Here is a 23,416-nt window from a genome sequence, read left to right as displayed (position 1 = left end):
GAAGGAGGTTTCTGCGTCAATGTGTGGCTGGAGGAGGAGCCGCCTCCGGGACCTGCTGACGTCCCCAAGGGCCACAGCACAGCCTTGCCACTGTGTTTTCACTCTCTCTGGAACAGCTCGTCCCAGCACTGGCGTAATTCAAGTTGAGAGCATCATGGTACCACGCAGGCAGGGGCTGGAGGGAGGAGGTGGCACAACTCACCATCGCTGTCCTCCCGCAGCGAGGGAAAAGACAGCAGTGAAACCTAAGCCCCGATGAATAGGAATGGGCCGGGGAAGAATGAGCGGCCTGGCAGGGGCTCTGCTCTGCCCACAGAGCATGGTCTGGCCATGTGCTGCGGGCTGGGGACCCAGGGTGGCCCAGGGGAAGAGACATGGGGACACGGGACCCTCTCCATGAGACCATCAGGTCTCCCTACATCCCATGCCACCGAGTACTGCAAGCACAGGGGACTTCAAGGGGAGATCGAGCCCCTCTGGAGCAGGTCTGTGTCTGTCTGGGAGCCTGCAGGCAGCACAGAGGGGTAATTTGGCCACCATCACTGTGAACACTCTGTACTTTGTGCCCTGCTCCTGGTTTTGCCTTACGGGGCTTTCCCAGGCACCTCCAGCATCCCTGTCTCACTCATCACAGCTCCAATCTCCAACCCCAGGGGTTGATAAAAATCCCTGAAGTGCCTGCTGAATGCATGGGCATCCCCAGGATGTCACGGCCAGGCTGTGCTTTTCCAGCAAGACCAGAGGTGATGGCAGCAGGGACTCAGCAGCACAGCCCCAACATACAGCACCATGCATGGCACGACCTGTCTGCCCTACCAGGAGAAGGCACCTCTCCCATCATCTCTCTTTCCCTCCTGGTGCCAGTCTTTCTCTGAAAACCTTTATTTCTTGCTTCGTGTCCCCTCACATACAAGGTGAAGCTCAGGCTGGTTCCCTGCAGCCACCGGATGCTCAGAACCAGCAAAAAACCCACCAAACCTGCAGAAGGTAAAGGCTGGGGAGGCCCCAGGCAGAGATACCCAGGCTCTGGGGACCAACACTGTTGGCAAAAGTACCCAAAGGTGTTTTTCACATGGAGTTACAGTTCAGTGCTTGCCCTCAGCGAGTAACACGCAGCAGCCGGAGGGCACAGCATGGAGGGAAACCATATTTCTGCATGAGAGCAAAGGGGGACAGAGCTCACCATGTTGTGCTTCCCCAGGGAATCGTTGTCTCCAAAGGACTCATGGAGGAGGGTCTTGGTCATGTCAAACAGAGGGTGAAGCAGCTGGCACGGCTGGCACTAAGGGAGGTGAGATCTTGTTTTGGCCGTCTCTCTTCTTTTCTAGATTTGACCCTTCCCTAGAAGGGCAGCTGCAGGGACTCTCTGGGATGCTGGGGACAGGAGCTGGGGGACCAATCCCACTGCACCCCACAATGAGCAGGGCGAAGGAGAAACCCCACAAACATCTCCTCTTCCCACAGCGTTCCTGCTCTTGCAACTCGGCCAGAATCACCCCCTGCCCATCACCTGCAGGGCTAAACTGGGGGGGATCTGCCCACACTCCTGTGGAGCTGGGGTACAACCCTGGGGGCCCCATCCTCTACTCCCCCAGGGATGTGGCAGTGCAGGTGGTTCCATCCCACTCCCTGGACACATCTCCTGTGCTCAGGTCAGGTTTTACATTGCTGAGTGCTTTGCCGATGGGCTCATCTCCAGTTCTGGTGCAGACCCACACCAGTCGTGGCCACCTCCACCAAATAACACCACCGTGACGAGCACAGCCCGGAGACACGAGGTTGGACAGTGCCTAGGGCGCAGGCACCGGCCGCCCCAGCGTCTGTGCTGCATTCAAAACCAGCCCCTAGGGGAAAGTCCCCACTGGGGAGGATTTACATGAGCAGGAAAGGGGCCGTCTCGTGTAGCAGCAGCTTTGCCATTTTTAGGTACAGAGGCCAAGCCGGTTGGAGCAACCGCTGTGTTTTGCAGAAGCGAGGGCCGAAGACTGGATGTTTCCCAGCCCTTTGCAGTGAAAGATGGCTGATCTTTGCACAAGGCTCTGGGTGCTCCTGGCGAAACTCTGGCTGATGGCTCTGGTCACAGGTAGGTGTCAAACACGGGCTTTGCATTCAGAGCGAAGAAACGTGCACCCAGGCGATGTGCCAGCATGCATCCCTTGCTCACTGCAATGAGGGACTTCACCCAGGTCTGGCTTTAAATGGTTTAGTTTTAAGCTTTGCAATCGCCAGTCTCAATCCTGCTTTGTGTAGGAAGCCAGCCCCGGGCACAGCGGAGCCAGGGAGGACCCACAGGGGCTTGGGGCTCTATGCCTGCCTCAGGTTTTGGGTTTTGCTTGCCCTTGGGGTGCAGGGGAGGGCACAGAGATGGGACACTTCCTCAGCTGGCTGGCTGGTTTTGGCAGGAGCCCCGTGCCAAGCGGGTGCGGAGCCTGTCCAGCTGTGGTTGCAGGTGGCAGGAAAGAAGGATTGTTTTTGTTTTTTTATCATTTATTGCTCTCAGAGCCCTGAGGATAGGGCCAGCACATTGCTGAGGCCGTGGCCAAGACACGTCCTTTTTCTCCATGGGGTTTGCTGCCTGGGAGCAGAGGAGAAATGACAGGAAAAAGGCTTTTGGGGGTGATTTGTGGGCCCTGTGTGAACATCCCTGTGCTGTTCTCCTTTGCATCCCCATGGGGAAGCAACAGCTAAACTCAGGACACAGCTCCTCTCCCCTTCCAACCCCTCTTGCTTGGTGCAGGGACACCCATAAAAACCTGCAGCAGATCCCACCCTCAGCTGGGGAAACCAGTGTCCTCAGGAGAAAGGGCATTTAAATGGTTTCTGTTGGGTGGCCACCCAAGTTCAGCACAGATTTGAGGTCACAGGGTTTCATCCTGGCTCTCCTGGTGGCTTTGAGGGAGGAGAGGGGAAGCTCAGCCCACCCATGGTTGCAATGGAAATCTTGGCTTTGAGGGGTGTGAGGGCTTTGAGGGTGAGGGACCAGCCTGGTCTTCATTTAGAAACACCAACAAAACATGGAGAGAAAAGCCCTGTGTCCCGGCCGTCCGGCAGGATCACAGGTAGCAGGGACACGTACCCAGTGCACAGCCCGGACAAGGCACCTCTCCCCGTCTCAGAAAAAAATGAAATGAGGCTGAAGAAGAGAGTTTGCCTGCAGAGATGTAGGTGCTGGAGCTGAACAGGGCAGCATGGACCTGGAAGAGGCTCTGGGGCAGGGACAGGAGCCCACAGCTGAGCCAGAAGGTCCCTGCCAGGCTGCTGCTCGGGGCAGGAAGGTCTGCAGCAGGGTGACAAGGCTCAGGGCAAAGCTCAGGCTAAGGAACTGAACTTTCATCCTCCTCCTCCTCCTCCTTCTTCTTCTTCTTCTTCTTCTTCTTCTTCTTCTTCTTCTTCTTCTTCTTCTTCCTCTTCTTCTTCTTCTTCTTCTTCTTCTTCTTCTTCCTCTTCTTCTTCTTCTTCTTCTTCTTCTTCTTCTTCTTCTTCTTCTTCTTCTTCTTCCTCTTCCTCTTCTGGGGGGAGTTTTGCAGCTGCCCCGATGTTCTAGGAGGTGGTGCAGCCCCCACCCCCATGCCAGCTTCCCCACCCCAGGGTTTGGCGAATATTCATCGAGTGGATGGAGCTGGGCACTGAAGCGGTGCAGTAAACAGGGCTGGTGCTTCCTGCCCAGCTGCAGCAAGAGGAACTGAGGCACAGGGGCACTGGAGCTGCGGGCAGGGGCACCCATGGGTGCTGGTGGGTCCCCACCTCACCCTGCTTCCTGCACTGCATTGCAGGTCCCGTAGCTCCATCCAGCCCTTGTCCTGGGGCCTGCATGGTCCCAGGGTCTGAGAACCCCCCTGGCCATCACAGGGCTCCATGCCCAGGGAAGCCCCACCAGGGAAAGTGTTTCTGGTTGATTCAGAAAATGGAAAGTGTAAATAAAGAGGCATGAGTCTGTCTGGAGCCCTTCTGAGAGGTGCCAGCCTAGTGAGATATTAATAGCGAGGGCAGGTTTCACTGGGATGTCAACCAGAAAGCAGCTTAGTGAGAGAAGATTCAGGAGATGGGATAGAAATAGAAGGGTTTGTACCCAAATCTGCGCTGCCCCTTGTCCTCTGAGTGGGGTTCTGGCTGATGCTGCCAAACACTCCATCCCACATGGAGTGGGCACGAAGGACCCACACTACGTGCCATCCCACATGGCACATCCTACCTGGGCTTGTCCTACGTGGGCTCTTGGCCACCACCTCAGGGCCCTTCTCCTGTCTTGCAGGTGGGATCTCAGCAGACAAGAACAACACCATGAACAGCACAGGTAACCTCAGACCCACCGGGCTCTTTCCCTACTCGCGTCCCTGGGGTCCCTCCCATCCCCACTGGCTATGCCATGAAGGTGCCGGTCCCCTGCAGAGCTGGAGATGTCCCATCACCCACAGGCCTTCTCCATCACAAAGGCAATTCCAAGGCTGTGACTTCCTCCGTGACATTTCCCCAGCCCTGCACCTTGGTGTCCCTCTGCAAAGCCGGATCAGTTTTGTCTTTCCTAAGCACACACACATTTTTCCTCTGTGTTTGCAGAGCACATTGCATGAATAAGCCGTGCCTTGGGACCAGGCGCTGGGCTCATGCACACAGCGCTGGTGTCATTCCCACCCACGGGGTATTAAGCATGAACTCTGCAACCCAAACAAGCCCTCAAACTCACCAGCTCTGGGACCAAAACACAGGCAAAAATACAAAATACAGCAAAATGCAAAAAATGTGGAAGCATGAGAGAAGCCAGCTGGGGAGATGGGTCTGTCCTAGCGAGGGCTGGTGTGTGCCAGCACAGGCTGTAATTTTGAATCTGGGACTAACAAGACGTACACACGTACAGAGGGGTGGGAGCAGCGGTGGGAAGCCATTCTCATAGAAAACTGGAGTTTTCATTAAAAGCATGTTTTCAACAAAAGTCTCTGATTTCTACACCCCAACAATGATGATTCACCAAAACAAAGCTGAATGCTCAAAATCAGTATAATCCATGAAAATTGAAAGCTCTTGACTTGGGACATGCTGGGGGGTCTCATGGGAGCGACCTTTTTTCTCACGCTCCCCCGGTGCTGGGTCCTTGCTTGCCATGACCACCCTTGTCCCCTGGCAGACAGCGGGTGCCTCATGGTGCAGCAGCAGCCACGCTACGTGGAGGCCAAGAAGAACATGCCCGTCCACTTCATCTGCTACTCCTGGGAGCCCCAGCGTGTGCAATGGTACAAAGCAGCAGAGGACAGTGATGACCTCTACGAGCTGGATCAGAACACCTCCCGCTACAGCATCGAGAGGAAAGACAAATTCATCAACTTCACCATCTTCAGGATCACCTACAAGGACAACGGCATCTACGTGTGTGACAGCAAGAACCTCACGTCAGAGAAGAAGCGGCCGCACTTGTGTGGGACAGAGCTCAGAGTCATGGGTGAGTGGGAGGTCCCCATCCTCCATGTACCCGAGCAGATGCTCTTTTTCCTTCTCTCACCCTTTCCCCCTCCATATGAACCCCACACCATGCTCCTGTGCACCCACCTCTCCCTATACTGGTGAGACCCCTTCAGATACAACTGTAGATGTTCCTGGCACCTCAGAAGTCTCTTTGCTTGTTGTCAGGCACCAAGCAGCAGGGCAACCTCTCCCAGTTTGCCCTGGTATGTCCATCCCTCAGAAACACATCCCAGGAACTTCATCCCCCTAATAAATCAGATTTTTCCTGGTCCTGGCTAGTGGTGGGTCCTGCCCAAGGTGTCTCATCCCAGAGCTGGTCCCTGATGCCAAACCCAGGGACAGTTTGCAACGCTCTGGTCTCTCCCAAGGGGAAGGGCATGTCACCCTGGTCCCCCCTCTTCCGCTCTCACTGACACACAAACCTCTGGCCATGCCAACCTCGTCCCCATTCCCCGGGAGCCTGGCACAGAGGTGGGACATGGGGCCCTTCCTGTGCTTCTGCTCCCAGGTCACAGTAACATCCAGCAGATCCAGAGCAGGAACACCCTGAAAGACGCCATCATCATCATCCAGTCCATCCTGCTTGTCATCTTCATCAGCGTCCCCATGCTCCTCCTCCTAGATAAAGTAAGTGACAGTGTCTCCAGCAGTGGGGATGTCCCCAGCTTCGCCGCTGCCGTGCTCACAGCAGTGTCCTGCATCCTGGGCAGGACACTGCTAGGGATGGGGATGGGCAGGCACTGGGTTTGGGGCTGTTGCATGGGAGCATGTCCAGCTGAAGTGGGAAAATAAGCATCTAAAACCGTGTGTGGGCCTCTGTGGATTTGCCTGTGGAAGTGGTGGGACCTGGCTTGGGGGGACAAAGCTGGGGACAGGGGATGGGGGATCCTGGTGGATGCTGACAACCTGTGACTCTCCTCTCCATAGGGTGAAGGAAAGGAAAGCCCAGAGGAGGACCACACCTATGAGGTAATGCTGCAATAATTATAAAGTACCTCTGTAGTATCAACCTGAGCCTTGAAATAGCCGGTTGTGCCCTTGCTGGGTGTCTGCTAGGTACCACCAGCCCTTGCAGAGTGCATCAGGGCATCTTCCTTCCAAGTGCCTGTTGCACAACAGCTGGAAAGAGCTGCTCATAAAACCAAGCCAAGCTCTGAGCACATCTAGCCACCTATCTCCATCTTCTCCCCTCTCAGAAGCTGCCCTGGTCTCTGGGGAAATAGCCTGGAATGGGTCCCCCTTGAGGGGTCCTAAGGGGATGGAACCCCACTGCAGATAGAACCACTGTGGATGGAACCGTGGTCCCCCTCCTGTGTCTCAACCTCCTTCTTCTTGGTGCAGGGCCTGGAGGTGGAGCAGATGGCCACCTACGAGGACATCACTCCTTTCCGGGACGTGAAGGCCAAGTGGACAGTTGGGGAGCACCCAGGTGAAGAGTGAAGGGTCCTGCACCCACCACCAGGCTGGCACCAGTGGCATGGCTCCCTGCCAGCACCCTGCCGGCACCCGCAGGGACGGGCCCCTGGCTCCTGCCCTGGACCACGGCTCTGATGGACACCTGGATCCTGGGCTGCAACCACCTTCAGCAGCCTCGCGCAGAGCTCGGGTCCTGCTGCCCTTGGGTTCTCGCTTTGTCACGTCTGGGCTGTGCCCACCGAGGCTGCCCTGTCCCGACTGTCGCTCTCACCGCCCCACTGATGAACCCCTAAAGCCTACGTAGAAATTAGGAGCCACCTGCAATTCCCCTGGTAGCAAACTGGCCCCAAACCCCAGGCAGCCCCACAGCACGGTGCTGAACTCCTGCATGGTTAGTGCAATGGAAGTACCAGGGTGGGTGGCGGGTCTCCTCCAGCCCCACCATCCCTGGGAAGGAGAGGACGAGGTGTGATCACTCTCTGTGCTGCAAGGACCCTTGTGGGCTGCAAGACCCCACTGCTGCCCTGGCAGAGGAGCCAAGGTGAGCAGCACCACGTGGGTGTTATGAGAAGTGGATTTTGGGCCACTGTTTAGCTCTCAAGCCACAAACATCTCCAGCAGGCCAAGCTGGCAGTTGTCTGAGATGAAGGATCCTACAAAATCACCTCTTTCTCCCCAAAGACTACAGAAAAACCTGGGGAAGCAGCTCTCACCCAGAGGGTCTTGCACAAGTCTTACTCCTCTCCAGGCAAGACCTGGCCCATGTCACAAGGACGTCCCCATGGTGAGGGACACATCCCACCTCAGAACCTATGGGAAAGATGTAAATTGTGGGACACAAATGTCCAACTGCTTTTTCAAGTTCTAATAAAGGTAACGGGTAACTTCACATCCTGCTCCATCCTGCCAAGCCTGGTCTGAGGGTGTCAGTGGGATGCCCTGGGAATAAGGAGCTGCTTTTCATGGGTCTATCTTAGCTAGAAACCAAACCTCGCCTCGTCAGGGACCTGAGCGTGGGCAGGGATGTAAAGCCAAGAGCAGCCATGGGCTCTCCTGGAAGCTCTCGCTGAGCACGCACGGGCGGTCTGCGGTCCCAGGACATCAGCTGGGGATGAGAGACAAAGACCATCGCCAGGATCCCAAGCAGAACAGGGCCCAGAGCCAGGACCTCTGCTCCCGGCAACATCTGGTCTCACAAGAGAAACTAAAAAACATCTGGAGCGGAGCTGAGCGGCACTAATTGGTTTTGTTAATAAAAACGATTTTGGCGTGGCTGCAGCAGCTGTGCGGGTGACGGGGCTCAGGGCTGGCTGGGCACCCCATGGAGGGCTCGGGGGGGCCGCAGAGGCATGGCTAGCACAGCGCGGTGCGTTTGGGGGGTTTGGCTGGACCAGGCAGGACAAGGGGGTGACGAGGACCTTGGGGCTGAAAGTCTGGCCCCCCTGGAGAGCCCAAGGCCCTTGCACCCCTGCAGCTCACCACATTTCGGGCCCTGAGGAGAGGAAGACAGGACCGCTCTGCTTCCCAAAACAGCCGGCAGAAAAGGGAGGGCAAAATTGTGAGCAAACAGGACTTTTCAGCAGGGAACAGGGTGGTTCTTGTTTAGTAGTAAACCACTTTCATGGAAAACCGGTATTCAATTTAAATAGCACAAAAGCAGCATTTTAAGGTTGATTTTTACTAGTTAAATAAAACTATCCCAAATTAGTTGCATGCACATGTATATAAATGTTACTTAAACATGTTTTACTTATAAAATTGATTAATTAAAGAAAGGAGTGTTCACAGTGAGAGAAGCGAACTGGCTGTTCCTGGTTTCCGTGTTTGCCAAGACTTTAGGACTAGCACAGCTCATCTCTCCAGCCCTTGTTTTTAGTTATGAAAGGGAATAGGAAGGCAAATTTTCTGGCCTTCCCAGGTCCCAACCGCTTTCTCAGCTCTGCATAAACAACTTGCTCAACTGACTTAACTGAATCATACGAAAATAAGGAGAATCTGCTCTTTGCACCTGGAGAGGAAGCCACTGGTGTCAAAAGCAGTTTCAGCGACCCCAGTTCTGCTCTGCTGCTCGGCCACCCTCTTAACCCAGGGCTTCAAAATGTCAGATGCAGACAAGTATTTCTGTAGTGTTAGTCTTTTATTTAAATGCTTAGATTAGTTCCTAGGGAGCCTAGAGACAGGGTTTGTTTTGATTCTATATTGAGTTAGGTTTGTATTTAAAATGAATTTAATATAAATAAATATATTTCAGTACATATGGTCCATGCTCTGTATTTTGTCCTGATTTGTATCCCTACCATCACCGGGATGGCCAGGCAGCCTGGGTTACAGAGCTGGACCTCTTCAGCTTCATCTTTAGAAATGGGTTCTGTGAAACTTAGCAGTTCTAGTCCCAGTCAGTAAAACCCATCAATTCAATCTGAAAATGAATATTTACCTTCCAAGTAGTGAGCTAGCAGAGGTCGTCAACCGTCACACAAAACCTCCGTCAACCATGTCGCTGCCCACCGACGTGCAGAGCCTGGGCCAGCAGCTGGCTCCTCGGTTCAGATTCCCTGGTTGCAGCTCACCCATCAGCCTGGGAAGGCCGTCTCCACACAACCAGCCCAGGCTGGGGGGTCAGGAGGACCGAGGAGCACACACGCCTGCAGGGAAAGTGGCTTCACTTGTTTAGATGCTGCTGGTGATGCTCAGGGTAAGACAAGTGGACACAGGACCACCCTGAAGAGAATTGAGGGGTTTTTTTACTCTTTCAAAAAAGGAACTTGGGAATTAGAGACTGTCAGAGTGCTTTATGAGATGCTACTTTGGGTGGCAAATGCAGGCATTTGAAAGCTAGAAAAACGCCAAGCTGATATTTGAGAGCTGCTTATGCAACTGTAATACTGCCAGTGGCGTGTGTTTGCCCAGCCCAGCATTTCAGAGTCACGCACTGCCTTCTCCACGATGCTTCTGCCTCATTGAACGCCCAGAGATGATCCGGGACAAACCAAGCCTCAGGGGCACCACACAGCCTGGATCATCCTGGCATCTCTGTGCTTGACTGCAAAATAAAAAATGTTGATTTAGCACCATGCTTTTACTAACAGAGCTAGAGAGGCAGCAGGGCAGCAAGTGATGGGCAGGACTCGGGTGCAAGGTGCTGTTACCAATCTCGCTGCAGTGGTCGAGCATCATCATTAACAGGCAGCAGAGCCTGTGCTGGGCTGGGGTGCCTGCTGCTCTGCTCATCTCCGACAAATATTGACATATTTAAACACGATCTGGAGTAGAAAAACACACCCAGATGTTGCTGGCTATTGGGTGACGGGATACCTGATAGCTGCAGGACCCACTGTTCCCTCTTCTCTAGGGACTGACATTTACTCTGCAACACCACCAGGACTCCAGCGAGCAAACACCCAGGGGCTTCTCGGAACAGACGGCGCTCTCCCCGGCATGTTTATTAACCAGCTCTTGCACCCTCTGCTCCAGCCACCCCCGGTGATGCTGCTGCCTCTCGGGAACTGAAGCCACACCAGGGTGGCACAGCAAACCCAGGGCCGGGGGAGTCAAATCACCACCCCTGAACCCTAGACAATAGGCCAAAACAAGGTGGTTTGGGGCAGTCGGTGCCTTACAAGGAGTAAAAGTCCTTTAAGCCCGCCCTGGAGTTGCCCATCCCAGGTTCTGTCTTGTTTTGCTCAAAAGCAGGGATAGGTGTGCCGTGACCTCTCGTCTTCCCCATTGCCTCCACCTCCTTTCCACACCAGCCCTCTGCTTAATCCAGAGATGTTTCACGTTTGCATCTCAGGCAAGAGCAGGACACTCATACCCAGATCTTCTCATAGCCTTGTCCAGCCGAGGATGTGAGGAACCTCCCAGCGCTCTGGCATCTGGATTTGCCACGGGCAGGCTGGTACCCGAACAAGCACTTGGGTTTGAAAGCTCTTTGTCACACCTGTGGCAAACCAGCTCAGCAAAACTATTTGCTGAACTTCTGAAATTTTGGTAGAAAGTGAAAGATATCTTGGCGGGAATAGGATTCATAAACATCCATCCAGCTCTATCCCCACTAACAATAAAGGGGAAAACATCCCACTTGCTTTAAGTCAGACGTCTCCCAGACTGGCCTGTGAGCCCTGGTAACTGCAGGCCAAGGCTGCAGAGCCAGGCAGGAGCATCAGGTGGACACGGCAAATTCCACTGGGTAGAAACCCTGATCTGATTTGGGACGGGTCTTCCAATGGTCAAGAAACTTTTCCTTGCAATAAACAGCAGAATATGGCGAAATCATTCAGCACTGATTTCACCCCTGGGCAAACAACCTCCCCAACCTTTACATCTATGTATAAACGACTACAATTAGGTAGCACCATTGCGAACACTTGTACATTTATGCATGGAGAAGATATAGAGATGTTGTTGTGATCATGAACACATATATACATTTTAAACAGACCCCCTGCTATATAAGGCGTGGCTCAACAGTTGCCTTTACCAGCCTAGATAAAAGGAGGAAACAGCCACTGTCAAGCAACACCTGAGCAACTCACCGGGCAGAAATGGCTCCAGGTACTTTTATTTATTTTCATTTTCAAGGATTGCCAGTGCTGCTGCATGCTTAGGGTGGTGGGAGATGATGATGGGGTGGTACTGTGGTGGGCTACACACTCTCAGTGCCAGCCCTAAATTAAAATGTGGCAACTTATAAATCAGTGAAAAAGAATACCTTTCCCTACAGTGTGACTTTAATCCATGAATTAAACGGAATCCAGGTAGTCTTTAACCTAAACGGGGCAAAGAGAGGGTGGAGAACACGAGCAACAAGGTCAAGCTAGGGTTATAATAGTTATTACATATATTAACATAAATGTTGGCAGGGATATTAAAACTCATATTACAGGGATCAGGATGATGTCTAATGCATATGTCCAAGTCCTACAGGCTCCAGGGCATTTCTCCACTGAAGGGTATTTGTCTGAGATTAACTTTGTGGTCTGTGTAAGCATAGATGGACACTTGTGGGAGTTAAATGTCATGGCTTGGAAACCTTTAGGCTTGACAAAGGTCACCAAATTCTAGAGGTATGTCCCAGAGAGCAAAAGCAGCTGGTCACAGCACAGGTAATGTCATCAGCTCTCGTCCTAGCAAAGGCAGCCACCCGGTTTCATATCAGCAGCATGGTGTAAACCAAGCCTAAAGTGAGGTACCCCCAGGCCCTCACCTGGTACTCACCATCCCCTGCCCTCACGCCATGGGGAGAGCACTCTGCTCTTCTCCTGAGGGCAAGGCCTACGGAAAAACACGCGACTGTTAGGGAGAAACACAGGGCCACACTCTAGTTTTCATGGAGCAATGACGACTCTTCAGCCAGGAAGACACTGCTTGTAGCACTGGGCTCAGTACAAGCCCCGAGGGCACGCCTAGTGGAAGGGGACAGGGTTTCATTTGATTTTGGGAAGGGCTAAGCTCACCTGCAGAGTCCAACAAGACATCAGGGAAGGTGAGTCCTCAGCCAGCACGGACAGAAGAGGCTGGGGATTAATTCCCAGGTGCCACCCTGCTCCTCAGCATGGTCACTGAAGGAGTGCTATCACCTTTCCTCTCCGCTGTGCTGCAGGGTCATGGTTTTCTCCTCTCCTCATTGCTGTGATCACCCTGGGACTGCAGTGGCCACAGGAAGCTGCCACCTTCCCGGCCATGCCCCTTTCCAACCTGTTTGCCAATGCTGTGGTGAGGGCTCAGCACCTTCATCTCCTGGCTGCCGAGACATACAAGGAGTTCGTAAGTGTTGTGGCCTCCAGGCATCTCCTCCACGTTAGCTTAACAGATTCGGGATGGTGTAACTTCCTAGAAAGAGCCTTGTCAACTATCGGTGTCTTCTCTGTCAGCTCTTGATGAGGCAAAAGGGTCTTAATAGGACAGGACATGTTAGGTCCCATCTGCCCGGACCCTGTCTCCTCTCAGCTCTCTGCCCCCACCTCTGGTGCTGCACAGTCCCCTCTCAGGGCCATCGCTGCCCACGTCCAAACCTACTGCACACGGTCAGCTCGCTCAGAGAGAAACCTGGCTCTGGAAGTGTGGGGGATGGCACAGATATTTCACAAGACCTTCCTGTGTCAGTCACCTTCAGCCTTGGGTGAGTCTGAGTACTTAAAAGTATCCAGTTTCTCCTGTTGCCAGGAGCTGGCATGAGCTTTGGCAAGAGCTGTCCTTGGGGGTCATCTACTCCTTGGAAGAACTCAGTCCAAGCATGTTTTGCATTCACCTTAGCACCTTCACTCAGTGAGAGGGAGACCTTTAGGTCCAATAGCTACTGCCTCAACATACAAACTGCTGCTTCCTGCCTGCCAACCCTCTGCAGAGACACCTCATGTCTCACATTTATTTCTTGCAAAGAGTAACCGCTCAGGACAGCTTGGGGAAGTGTCCATGATCTTCTCCCCGTACATGGGCAACAGATCTGAGTGTATTCGGGATGTCTCCACAGGAACGCACCTATATTCCAGAGGACCAAAGGCACGCCAACAAAAATTCCCAGGCAGCATTTTGTTACTCGGAAACCATCCCTGCTCCCACGGGGAAGGATGATGCCCAGCAGAAATCGGTGAGTTCTCTCCCCCGGGGTAAGCACAGGCCTGTTGGAAGAGCCCAGCTGTGCTTCAGTACAGGAACAGAGGGTTTCCATCTGTGAGCACTTCAGTGCTTCATTCCTCCTCTCCCTTTTTTACTATTTAAACCCTGCATGAAGAAAGACTCTTCTAGGTTACACTATAGGTTATATTCCCATCGCAAAGATGAGAAAAACTATTATCTGCACAGGACATATGGCTGGGTGGTGCTCCTCAGCTTGCAAACTTGTCTGTATCTGCTGAAGCCCAAAGAAGTGGCACATCTCTGGGTCACCTCCAGGCTGTTTCAGAGGGAGCAGGACACAGAACTAACCAAATACCTCATCTGCACAGCTTCAACCCTTTCTTTTCTTAATTTCAGGACATGGAGCTTCTTCGGTTTTCACTGGTTCTCATCCAGTCCTGGTTGACCCCAGTACAATACTTAAGCAAAGTGTTCACAAACAATCTGGTTTTCGGCACCTCAGACAGAGTGTATGAAAAACTAAAGGACCTGGAAGAAGGGATCCAAGCTCTCATGAGGGTAAGTTGGAGCATGTAGCATGATTACAGAATAACAGAGATCTAGACAGAGGGCACTCAGCTCTCAGGGTCTTCCACAGGATCCAAAGACCATGAGAAATCTCTCCACCTTCCACTCTCAAGACCAGTGGCATCCTTTGGACTTTGCTTACCTTAAGATAATGAGGTCATGACAACCCATTGCACAAGTTTCATCACTGGGGAGTATAAGAAAACACGTAACAAATGTTAATAGCACTGCCATAAGCACTCAGATAGCAGTACAGGCCACGAACATCACAACAGCCCAGACCCAAAGTCTTTCCAAACCCAGCACCAAAGAATACTCAGTCGGTTAAGTCTCCTGTACAAACAGTAACATAAGGATGTTTGCTACATTTCCATGCAAAATACTTTAAGTGGAGTAAATTTTGCAAAGTTTGCAACCTGGCTTTAAGGACTCACGACATTTTGTATAAACAGTGCATATAAATCTGTACAGATGGAAGCCTATACTCTGATGCTTCTCTCTTATATTAAATACAGCACCCAGACAGCTGAGAGCTGGAGAGTGACCTTCTTCAAGGGTCACTCTTTAATTCTGCTTTCTTATTTTAAATGAAATCACTCATTATCTGCCAGGACACCTTTTCAGTTATGCAAACTCTCTAAGTCTATTTGCCAGCATCACCATGCAGCTAGAGCTCCGAGACCTGTATCTGTGAGAAATTAATCTGGACAATTATTTACATCTTCTAGCATCTAAATAACTCTGAAAGTCAGGCCATGAGAGTAAATAGAGATCTTTAGTCCTGGCACTTCAGCTGGATTCAGCAGGTAGATGTATCAGCACCATTTCTGGATTTTGCTCTCCATTTGATATGTGCATGGGCACTGGGAAGCAGTACACAAAAACTAGACAAATAATCACATTCATCCTTTTACAACACTGTTTACTTAACCAAAAAGTCCTGTTTACTGTCCCAGCTGGTGAGCAAAGCAGGGCAGGAGGAATGGCAGGTTGCAAATCTCTGAGCTCCAGATGTATGCGCCTCGGGTCTTGGTTAGAGGTTTGTTCACTGGGAAAGTGGCAGAAGAGAGAATTATTTGCCCAGTTCCCCCTCTCCTTGGCTAGAGTAGCTATGGAGAGACCCTGCAACTTTCCCCTTATTTTAACACCCCAAAAGACACATCCCTCCCTCCCTCCCTCCAGCCTTGTGCCCAGTTCCCTTCTTACTGGCAGCAATTTGTGTAGCATCACCCCTGCATAATCACCCTTCCCATAAACACATAAAAGCATGTTTGAAATATGATTAAGGCGGGGGGGGGAGCTTCCATCTCCTCTGAAGCCAAAGCCCCTTGGAGGATGCTCATCCCCAGGCCCCGGCCACCTCCCCAGCACCTCTCCATCCTCTCGCAGGAGCTGGAGGACCGGAGCCCGCGGGGTCCCCAGATCCTCAAACCCACCTACGACAAATTCGATATCCACCTGCGCAACGAGGACGCCCTGCTGAAGAACTACGGCTTGCTCTCCTGCTTCAAGAAGGACCTGCACAAGGTGGAGACCTACCTGAAGGTGATGAAGTGCCGGCGCTACGGAGAGGGAAACTGCACCGTTTGACGCCGGGGACGGCTCCCGCCCGCCCCGGCCCCTCGCTGCCCACGGCTGCCCCGCTCCTTGTAAAGAAAATCGGAGAATAAACCCGCTACCCGCCGACACGTCTCTGGCTTTCGGGGGGCTGCGGGGACAGGCCGCTGGGGGGCGGGAGGGACGAGGCGCTGCCCGGGCAGGGCGGGTGTGGGGCTGGGGGGTGGATTTGGGGCTGGGGGGTGGATTTAGGGGGCTTTTCCCCCCACGCTCACGGCCGCGGCCCGGCCGAGGCGGGGGGCGGGTCGGGGGCCGGGCGGGAGGCCGGGCCGCCCCGACATGGCGGAGGTGCTGGAGTTCCGGGTGCCCACGGGGAGCGCCCAGACGCTGCTGGTCTGGGGCCTGGAGCCGGAGCCGGGCCTGGAGGTGAGGAGAGGAGCCGGGAGGGGCCTGCGGAGCGGGGCCCAGCACCCGCCCGGCGCTGGGGAGCGGGGCCCTGACCCCCCCACCCAGGGCGGAGGAGTGGGGCTGGGCAGCGGGGCCCTGGACCCCCCTCAGGGCTGAAGAGAGGGGCCCAGCCCCCCCAGGTCCAAGGAGCGGGGCCGGGACCCCCCCAGGGCTGAGGAGTGGCAACCAGGACCCCCCATGACGCCTCTCCCTCATGGAGCTAAGACCCCACCTCCCCCCCATCTGTACTGTTGGTTTCACCTGTGTGCTAATGACATATTTTTAAATCCCTCCTTTTTTTTTAGTTTTTAATCATTTTTTAGTTTTCTTGTATCCCAGGGGCACACAGGGCAACCCCGAGGGGGTGTCCGGCCACCCCAGGGTGATTTCTGCCCCTTTGCCATGGCTGGTTTTGCGGTCTGTGCAGCAAAACTACAAAGACACCAGGTGGAAGAGAGAACAAAACCCCGTTAGTCTGCCTGCAAAGTATCGTGCAGTGTTTCACCAAAAGCTTCAGCAAAGAGTGCGCCCACACAAAGGATGTCAGAGAGCACGGGGCAGTCTGGGGTTTTCAATCCCCTGTCTGTCTTTGCTCAGCTCCGGGTGCAGAGGCTGGTTGATAATGAAGATGAGACATCGTCGGGGTCAGAGGTCCAGCCAGGTTGAGCGTTTTTATGGAGATACACTCATCTTCAGTCTTGCTCCTTATTCCGGGGCTTATTGCTGTTAAACAGTAGCAAAAACTTTCCTTGTTTTCCAGCTAATTAGGTCTTGTGAGTAGTTCTGTCGCTGTTGTTCAGCACCTGGAGCACCCGTAGATATTTCAAAAGACCCTTTTTTCTCTTTGTTTTTCCTCAGCATTACCTGTTTTCAGCGTTTTCCAAATTTGGGCTGCTCTACTCCGTGCGAGCACACAGAAACGCTGCTGTGGCAGGGCCTGGGTATTACGCCGTCATCAAGTTTTATTCAGCTGGAGATGCCAGCAGAGCCCAGCGCGCGTGCAATGGGCAAAGGCTGTTTCAGAAATCTCCCTTGAAGGTAAGCAGAACGGCCTCAGGAGGGAAACTTGCAGGACTCAGCACTGTGACCTCCAGCAGCAGCGTAAAATCACATGAAATACGTGTAGATCTCAGTGATGCTCCATATGCAAAAAGTTTACTAATTTGTGGCTGGGCACTACCACTATGGTGATGTCCCCCACCACCAGCTCCCAGATAGCATTTAAGCAGTAACACCAGCATCCCTCCTCTGGAATAATTTGCAGGGCCTGTTCCTGGGTAAAAAATATTTAACGCCTGTCAGAAACACGCATGCGGTCAGAGAATAGGTTACCTTCAGATGGCTCTCCCGGAGCTGTCAGTGGTGTGTCTGCAGTGGGAACCTTACAAGTAAAGCCTGGCTAACCAGGGTTCTTCTTTCCTGGACAGGTTTGTGTTTGCACCAAGCAGAAAGGGTTTCAGCAACAAGTCCTTGCCCTCAACAGCAACAAGTGCCAGGAGTTGGCCAACCACTACCTTGGTTTTAACGGCTGGTCCAGTCGCATTATCACAGTAAGGGACCCTTTATATTCATCCATCGTCCTTCCCCTCATCCTCTTCTTAATTAGAGTTGTTGGTGGAATAAGAAGGATTGTCCTTAAATCAGCAAATAATAGACAGCTACAAGAGCTGCGTTTTGGACCACAATGGGGGTATTTTGAAAGTCTGGGGAGAGAAGATTGCTCTGAGTGACGGCACTAGCTTGGCTTCTGTTAATAAAAATGGGGGCAGCTGTGATTAAAGCAGCAGCAGGCCTGACAGTAGTCTTCATGTGCTGAAAGTGTCTGAGATTTCCAGAGGATGGGGACTATGAGGTATTTCTAAAATAGGGTGAAAACAGTAAACATCCCTGCTCTGCCTCCACCATGTGCTTCTGCCTTGGAGTCACAGGCTGTGCAGAGGTCTGTGGTCTGCAGGCGTAGGCCTAAGTGGTCATAACATTCCCTTCCTATTTAATTGAAATTAATTATCTGTGGTCTTCCCAACAGCTGCAGAATGTATCTGGCTTTGATGGGGAGAATGAGGAACTGGGGAAGACATTACAGAAGCGATCTGTGAAATACCTGTGTGCTGTAGAGGTGACACTGCCCAACCATGGGGTATGCACCAGGGGAGTTGCCCTCGGTGAGGCAGATGTAGAAAATGGTGAAGGTATGTTTTGGATGCATCTGGAATTCTCTTAGCAGCTGCTGCAGACGCTGGTCAGTCTTGCTTTGCACAGTTTGTGGGTCTGATAAAGTGTCTGAATTTAGCTGGAGGCGAGGGTCTACGCAGGGCCTTGTGAGCTGCTGCGCTATGCAGCAAAGGATCCTGAGCACGCCCGTTCCCTCCCTGCTTCCACCAGTATCGCTTTCCTACCCTCTGTTCTATTCCTCTTGCCTGTGGCGTTATTCATTCCCCATCACAGCCACTTTCTGGTGTGAACGTGCCTTGTAATTGTGTCTGTGGCACAGCCCAGGTGCTGGCAGGGCTCTGCGCTGCCCTGGGCAGGGTCCTGACACAGGCCTGAGGATCGTGTGCTGCTGCTGTGGGTTGGCACACAAAGCCCCTGCGAGGGTGCTGCCATGCTGCTGACGACTCCCAAAACATAAGCAGTTTTCTTATCAGATCCATAAAGCTGTGTTTGGTTATGTTTCCTACTGCGATGCAGCTGGTGTGCTTCATATGCAGAGTGTCATCTTAATATCAATAACATGCTGCTTGTTGTGTTCAGATCCTCTCGAGATTGTCACAGCCACAAGAAGAGTTCAGAAACTCGCAGTCGGGAAAGCTTTGTCTAGTGCCTTTCAGAAGATACTCCTCATAGTCTTAGGTAAGGCCTATTTTTGTATTAAACGCTGGGGTGTCTGGGCTAATGATATCATAACTTTCACGGTAATTGATATGAATTCTTTTTCTCTGAACCTTTCTTGGGATTCGTGGAGGTTTGCTGGGTCTCGTGCAAAATTAAACTTGTGTTCTGGTCTCTAATGATTTAACAGAGTGGTTCCACCCTATGAGTTCTGCGAGTGAAAGGAAAATCTGACAGGAGGTCAGATTTTTTTTATGATAAGTCATTGAAACTCCAAATTCCAAGAGTGTGAATGCTGGTAGGGAGAGCTTCTTCACACTACATGTGCATGCTGAACAGGGACGCGAGGAGGATCTGCTTCCGGGGGTAACATGAACTGAATTGCAGCACTTTGCATGTTCCTGTCCTGGTTCCAAGCCAGCCAGGTGCCATCAAAGGTCTGTGCCCCACTGTTGTGTTCAGTGTTGCTTCTTTGGGACTACTATCTCCTTTGAGTTTTCAATCATAGAAGCTGGCTCTGTGCCCACCCAGGAACTGCTAGGTTTACTTTCTCTGGGTTCCAGATCTTGTGGTCTCTGAGCTTTTAGGTGACACCTGTTTATGTGGTATCTGAGTACTTCAGTCTTTTATGCGTATCAGGAGAGACCCTGATGGGGTCAGGTCAGTGCTGCTATCCTCATTTTACAGAGAGGGGCCTTCCATCTGCCCGATTCCTCCCTCAGGTTCTTTAAGGTCGTCTTCTGAATGGTGGGTGTCTGGATTCAGATGGTTTGCAGAGCTTCCTGCCTTCTGATCCATCACACACGCAGAGAGCAGCAATTAACATGCTCCATCCTCTCTATAGATTTCTGCTTCCTCAATTTCAATTTCCAGTCCATTTAGTAAGAGCCGTTTGGTTTTCTGCAGAGAAGACGGGCAGGTAGACCAGAGAAAGAAGCACACGCATTCAGACCAACCAGCCACTCACTCTGACAGCCGTTATGAAGCAGAATTGTCCCATTTGGAGTTGAGGATAGGTTTATTGTCATTACACACAGTAGTAACTAACTGTGTCTCTGGCTGTTTATTCTGTTTCAGAGAATGGGAAAGTGGCCGTGGAGTACAATTCCTCCCAAGAGGAGCCCACAGATGCCTTAACAGAAGAGGAGCTGAAGGGGCTTGTTCAGGTAAAAGAAGTGGATATTTAGCTTTTGCACAGGATCTCCATGTTACATCTAGGGATTGGAAATACAGCTGTTACCTGTTAGAGCCTCTGACATCCTCCTTTTATGCAGCAATTATGTCATCTTAAATCCCAGGAAGTAATTACATCTTGCAATTGTACAGCACGCTAAGGTTTTAAAACTCTTACATTTTTTGGTATCTTTGTGCAGAAATGCATGTATATTTTAGATGACACAGGAAAGCAAGCAGTTAGGGTACAGGACTGTTATGGTGCAGCTTGAGAAGTCTCTCACATGGCAGTGTCCAGGACTGCTCTTCAGAGAATCTGTGAGAGTGAAAATCCCGGTAAAGTCACAGTAGGTTAAATCAAATGATTTTTTAATAAGTTCTTAAATAAATCAAACTCCCCATCTAGAAATGCACTTCATAAACTTATCCTTACCCGGAGGGAATGATTGTTAAAAGCTTTGGAAATCCCTGCAGGTAATTCTGGGATCTGTTAGCACGCACTGAACAAAAATCCCTGGTACAACAGTAAAACTTTAATCATGGTGCTTGGTGAGATGAATTCTGTGTACCAGCCTTTGCATGCAGCCAGTCATGAGCAGAGGATTTTCATCTCACTTAGTTTGAAAACACTGCTATTCACCGGGGGAGACCACGGATACAGTGGTCTTCTGAAAGCCAGCATGGCTCTCACATGGTGCCTCAGCACTGGGCTGCGCAGTGCCTAACTCCTCCTGCAGTCTGCGTGGGGGAAGTGTCTGACAAACCCTGTGACACGCTATTCCATTTGCTGACACTGAGTCACGAAGCGTCCATGGGCAGAACTATCTTCCCTTCTTACTGAGTAGCAGTAAAATAGGAGCATTTTGGTCCGTGAAGTAACTCACATCCATCAGATATTTTTTTTAATCAGTTGAGAAGATGAAATTTCTGCTGGTTTGTTCTCTCGCTGCATTTTCCTCTGTACAGCCCCTTCTATCTGACCTCTTTTAAACCCGCAGAGAGCTGTCTTAACAAGTACTGACCATAAGAGAAGTGAGCAGCTAAGTCAAACAGAAAGCCTGCTGCTTCTCCAACCTCTCTTTTATGAGAAGTCATCCCTCACCTCCTCTGCCATCTCACTTCCCTTGTGATGGTGTGTGGGAGGTAATTCAGTGCTCTCTCTCCACAAGGCACCTTCCAGCCTGATAGGAAGAGGAACAGACAGGAATTCAGCATGACTTGCTTGGGAGGAGAGCTGCTGGGTGTCCTTTTGGTTCATTGCCTTGTGATATCGGTCAGTCTTTCCAAAACAGAAATGTTCCCGAGTTGGTAAATTTTAGGGAGGTTGTCTCTTGTACATGGTCAAAATATGTTATTTCCAGGTGGAGAGGAAAGAAGCTAAAATATGTTGGAAAGAAATTTACTCTTGATTTCTCTTCCCAGGTCAATGAATTGTCCTTGGAGCAGTTTGACCTTGAAGAAGAAGTTTTGTCTGATCTCAGTTTTGATGATGAGCTCCATTAGATGCCATCTAATTAGCACAGTTCTGTCTTCACGTCGTTTCCAGAAGTTCTGCAGTGTTTGATTAGGAATGAAAGTCTAATGCTGTGAAATGACATGCACGTCATATCCAATGCTTTCTTTTTCTCCAAATACGTAACAGCAAAAGAAATGGGCAATAAACCTACTGTTACTAAAATTAAGCCCAAAAATATATGCTGGTTTTGGAGAGGAAGTGTTTTCCTGTCAACTTATCCAGGTCAGCTATATATGGAATCCAGCTTAGCTGCATGATTATTATTTAGACAGCGTAACAGATGTGCGTAGCACTTACAGAAAAATAAAAGGAACGAGCCCTCCCTGCAAGAGCAGGGTTCAGGTTCCCTCTGATCTGCAGGAGAAGGCCGGAGACGGCAGGAGGAGATGTCTTAACCAGCAGGAGTAGCTGTGGTACTTACACACGTCTGCACCGGCACAGAAAGAAGTATTTCTCTTAAGTGAAATGTCTTTTCAAGAAATAAGCCTAAGTCTTGTAACATGTGTTGAGCCTCAACTATAAGTAGTTGGGACATTATCACTATGTAAAGCAAAGATTCTTTCTAATTTTGAACTGTTTTTTCATTAAATGAAGTAAAATTTTGTAACCCAATGTGATGAATGAACCTCAGAGGTGGCACAAGCAGTGGGATGCCCCCCAAATCACGAGGGTGTGTGGTGGAAGGGAATGCTTATTTGATAACAAACCCCTGCTCAGATTTTTTGACCTCTCTTTGGAAAGAAAGATGATTGAAAACTGGTAGAGCTCAGGGAAGAGCCACGGGAATGATTTGAGATCCCTCTTGAGAGGAGTGTGGCCTGTTTTAACAAAAAGGAGAGGAAAGGGGTGATTTGCTCCAGGAAAAGACACCTGATACCAGGTGAGCTTTTTAACCGGGCAGGCGAAGGTGAAGCCTGGATGGCTGGATGCTGAATTTAGAGAAATCCAAGTGGGAAGCAAGATGCAGGGTTTTACAAGGGGGAATACAGGAGGGAGGGACCGGCCCTCCATGGGCCACAGTAAATCCTCTACTGGGGCGAGTTCTCAAGTGGAGATCATATTTATAGTCTACTCTATTATATTCTCTTGATGGTGGAGACACCCAAAGCCCCAGACCCCGCTCGGAGCCGTGAGGCCAGGGGCCACAGCAGCGAGGCCTGCGCCCGGCCCCAGGCCTGCGGCCTCCCTGTTGCCCGGCGACCCCCGGCCGGGCCTGCTCCGCCATGGGCCTGCCCTGGCCTGGCCGCCCGCTTCTCCTGGTGCTGCTGCTGGCAGCGGCCGGCGGCCTGGGGCAGCCCAGGGGGCCCTGCCCGCTCCCCTGCCGCTGCCAGCGGCGCCTGCTCAACTGCAGCCATGCCGCCCTGCCCAGCGTGTCCCCGGCCGCCTGCTGCTGGGCCCTCTCCGTCCTGTGAGTACTGGCACCGCCCCACCAGCCCCCCTCCATCTTCCACTCCTCAGCTTTTCATTCCCTCTCTCGGCACACCCAGGAGAGAGTCGCTGACAGGAGACGTCTTGGTTTCGGGGGGCTCGTGCTGCTGCACTGAGGGGTGAAGCCAGGCTGGCCGTGCTGCTACGTTTCCAGGCAAACTCCACTTCCACCTCAGCAGCCAAATTTGCAGGGAAGGGGTTTTTCTGAGGGGTGACAGTGTCAATCATTTCTTTGCAGAGATTTCACTCACAACTCAATTTCTTCGATCGAAAAGCAAATGTGGAGGGACTACCTGTGGGCTGAGTACTTGTAAGTATCCTCCAGCATTTAAAATGTTAGGAGTTCAGGTATTTTCAATCCTTTCATCTGGTTTTTGAGCCAAGGGTACGACAAGCACAAGCACCCACACAAACCGTTTCCATCTGAACTCAAAGCTGAACCGCTCA

At 51.8% G+C, this 23,416-nt stretch overlaps 3 protein-coding genes and 1 long non-coding RNA gene across 4 annotated transcripts; 3 read left to right on the top strand and 1 right to left on the bottom strand.

Moving 5' to 3' along the window:
- The first annotated feature begins 1,224 nt into the window (after nucleotides 1-1,224).
- Nucleotides 1,225-8,137, top strand: CD79B (CD79b molecule). The gene is made up of 7 exons (XM_074891778.1): nucleotides 1,225-1,291; nucleotides 1,927-2,083; nucleotides 4,253-4,294; nucleotides 5,123-5,434; nucleotides 5,966-6,084; nucleotides 6,385-6,426; nucleotides 6,799-8,137. Exons 2-7 carry the CDS (start codon nucleotides 2,017-2,019, stop codon nucleotides 6,895-6,897), a joined length of 681 nt encoding a protein of 226 aa, XP_074747879.1. The 5' UTR covers nucleotides 1,225-1,291; nucleotides 1,927-2,016; the 3' UTR covers nucleotides 6,898-8,137.
- Nucleotides 8,138-12,794: 4,657 nt separating this feature from the next.
- LOC141953308 (somatotropin) lies at nucleotides 12,795-15,621 on the top strand. The gene is made up of 3 exons (XM_074891783.1): nucleotides 12,795-13,462; nucleotides 13,849-14,010; nucleotides 15,409-15,621. Exons 1-3 carry the CDS (start codon nucleotides 13,334-13,336, stop codon nucleotides 15,607-15,609), a joined length of 492 nt encoding a protein of 163 aa, XP_074747884.1. The 5' UTR covers nucleotides 12,795-13,333; the 3' UTR covers nucleotides 15,610-15,621.
- LOC141953597 (uncharacterized) lies at nucleotides 14,921-15,699 on the bottom strand. Its single transcript, XR_012631933.1, has 2 exons — nucleotides 15,559-15,699; nucleotides 14,921-15,067 (listed from the first exon to the last, which is right to left on the bottom strand). It is a non-coding gene; the product is annotated as an uncharacterized LOC141953597 (long non-coding RNA).
- Nucleotides 15,700-15,907: 208 nt separating this feature from the next.
- Nucleotides 15,908-22,153, top strand: RDM1 (RAD52 motif containing 1). The gene is made up of 7 exons (XM_074891808.1): nucleotides 15,908-16,002; nucleotides 16,882-17,061; nucleotides 17,451-17,573; nucleotides 18,050-18,212; nucleotides 18,775-18,873; nucleotides 19,930-20,018; nucleotides 21,448-22,153. Exons 1-7 carry the CDS (start codon nucleotides 15,916-15,918, stop codon nucleotides 21,526-21,528), a joined length of 822 nt encoding a protein of 273 aa, XP_074747909.1. The 5' UTR covers nucleotides 15,908-15,915; the 3' UTR covers nucleotides 21,529-22,153.
- The last annotated feature ends 1,263 nt before the right edge of the window (nucleotides 22,154-23,416 follow it).

The sequence above is a fragment of the Strix uralensis genome, chromosome 22, assembly GCF_047716275.1.
Source record: "Strix uralensis isolate ZFMK-TIS-50842 chromosome 22, bStrUra1, whole genome shotgun sequence".
NCBI lineage: Eukaryota > Metazoa > Chordata > Aves > Strigiformes > Strigidae > Strix > Strix uralensis.
The sequence above is the reverse complement of the archived record's forward strand: the minus strand, read 5'-3'. Positions and strand labels throughout refer to the sequence as shown.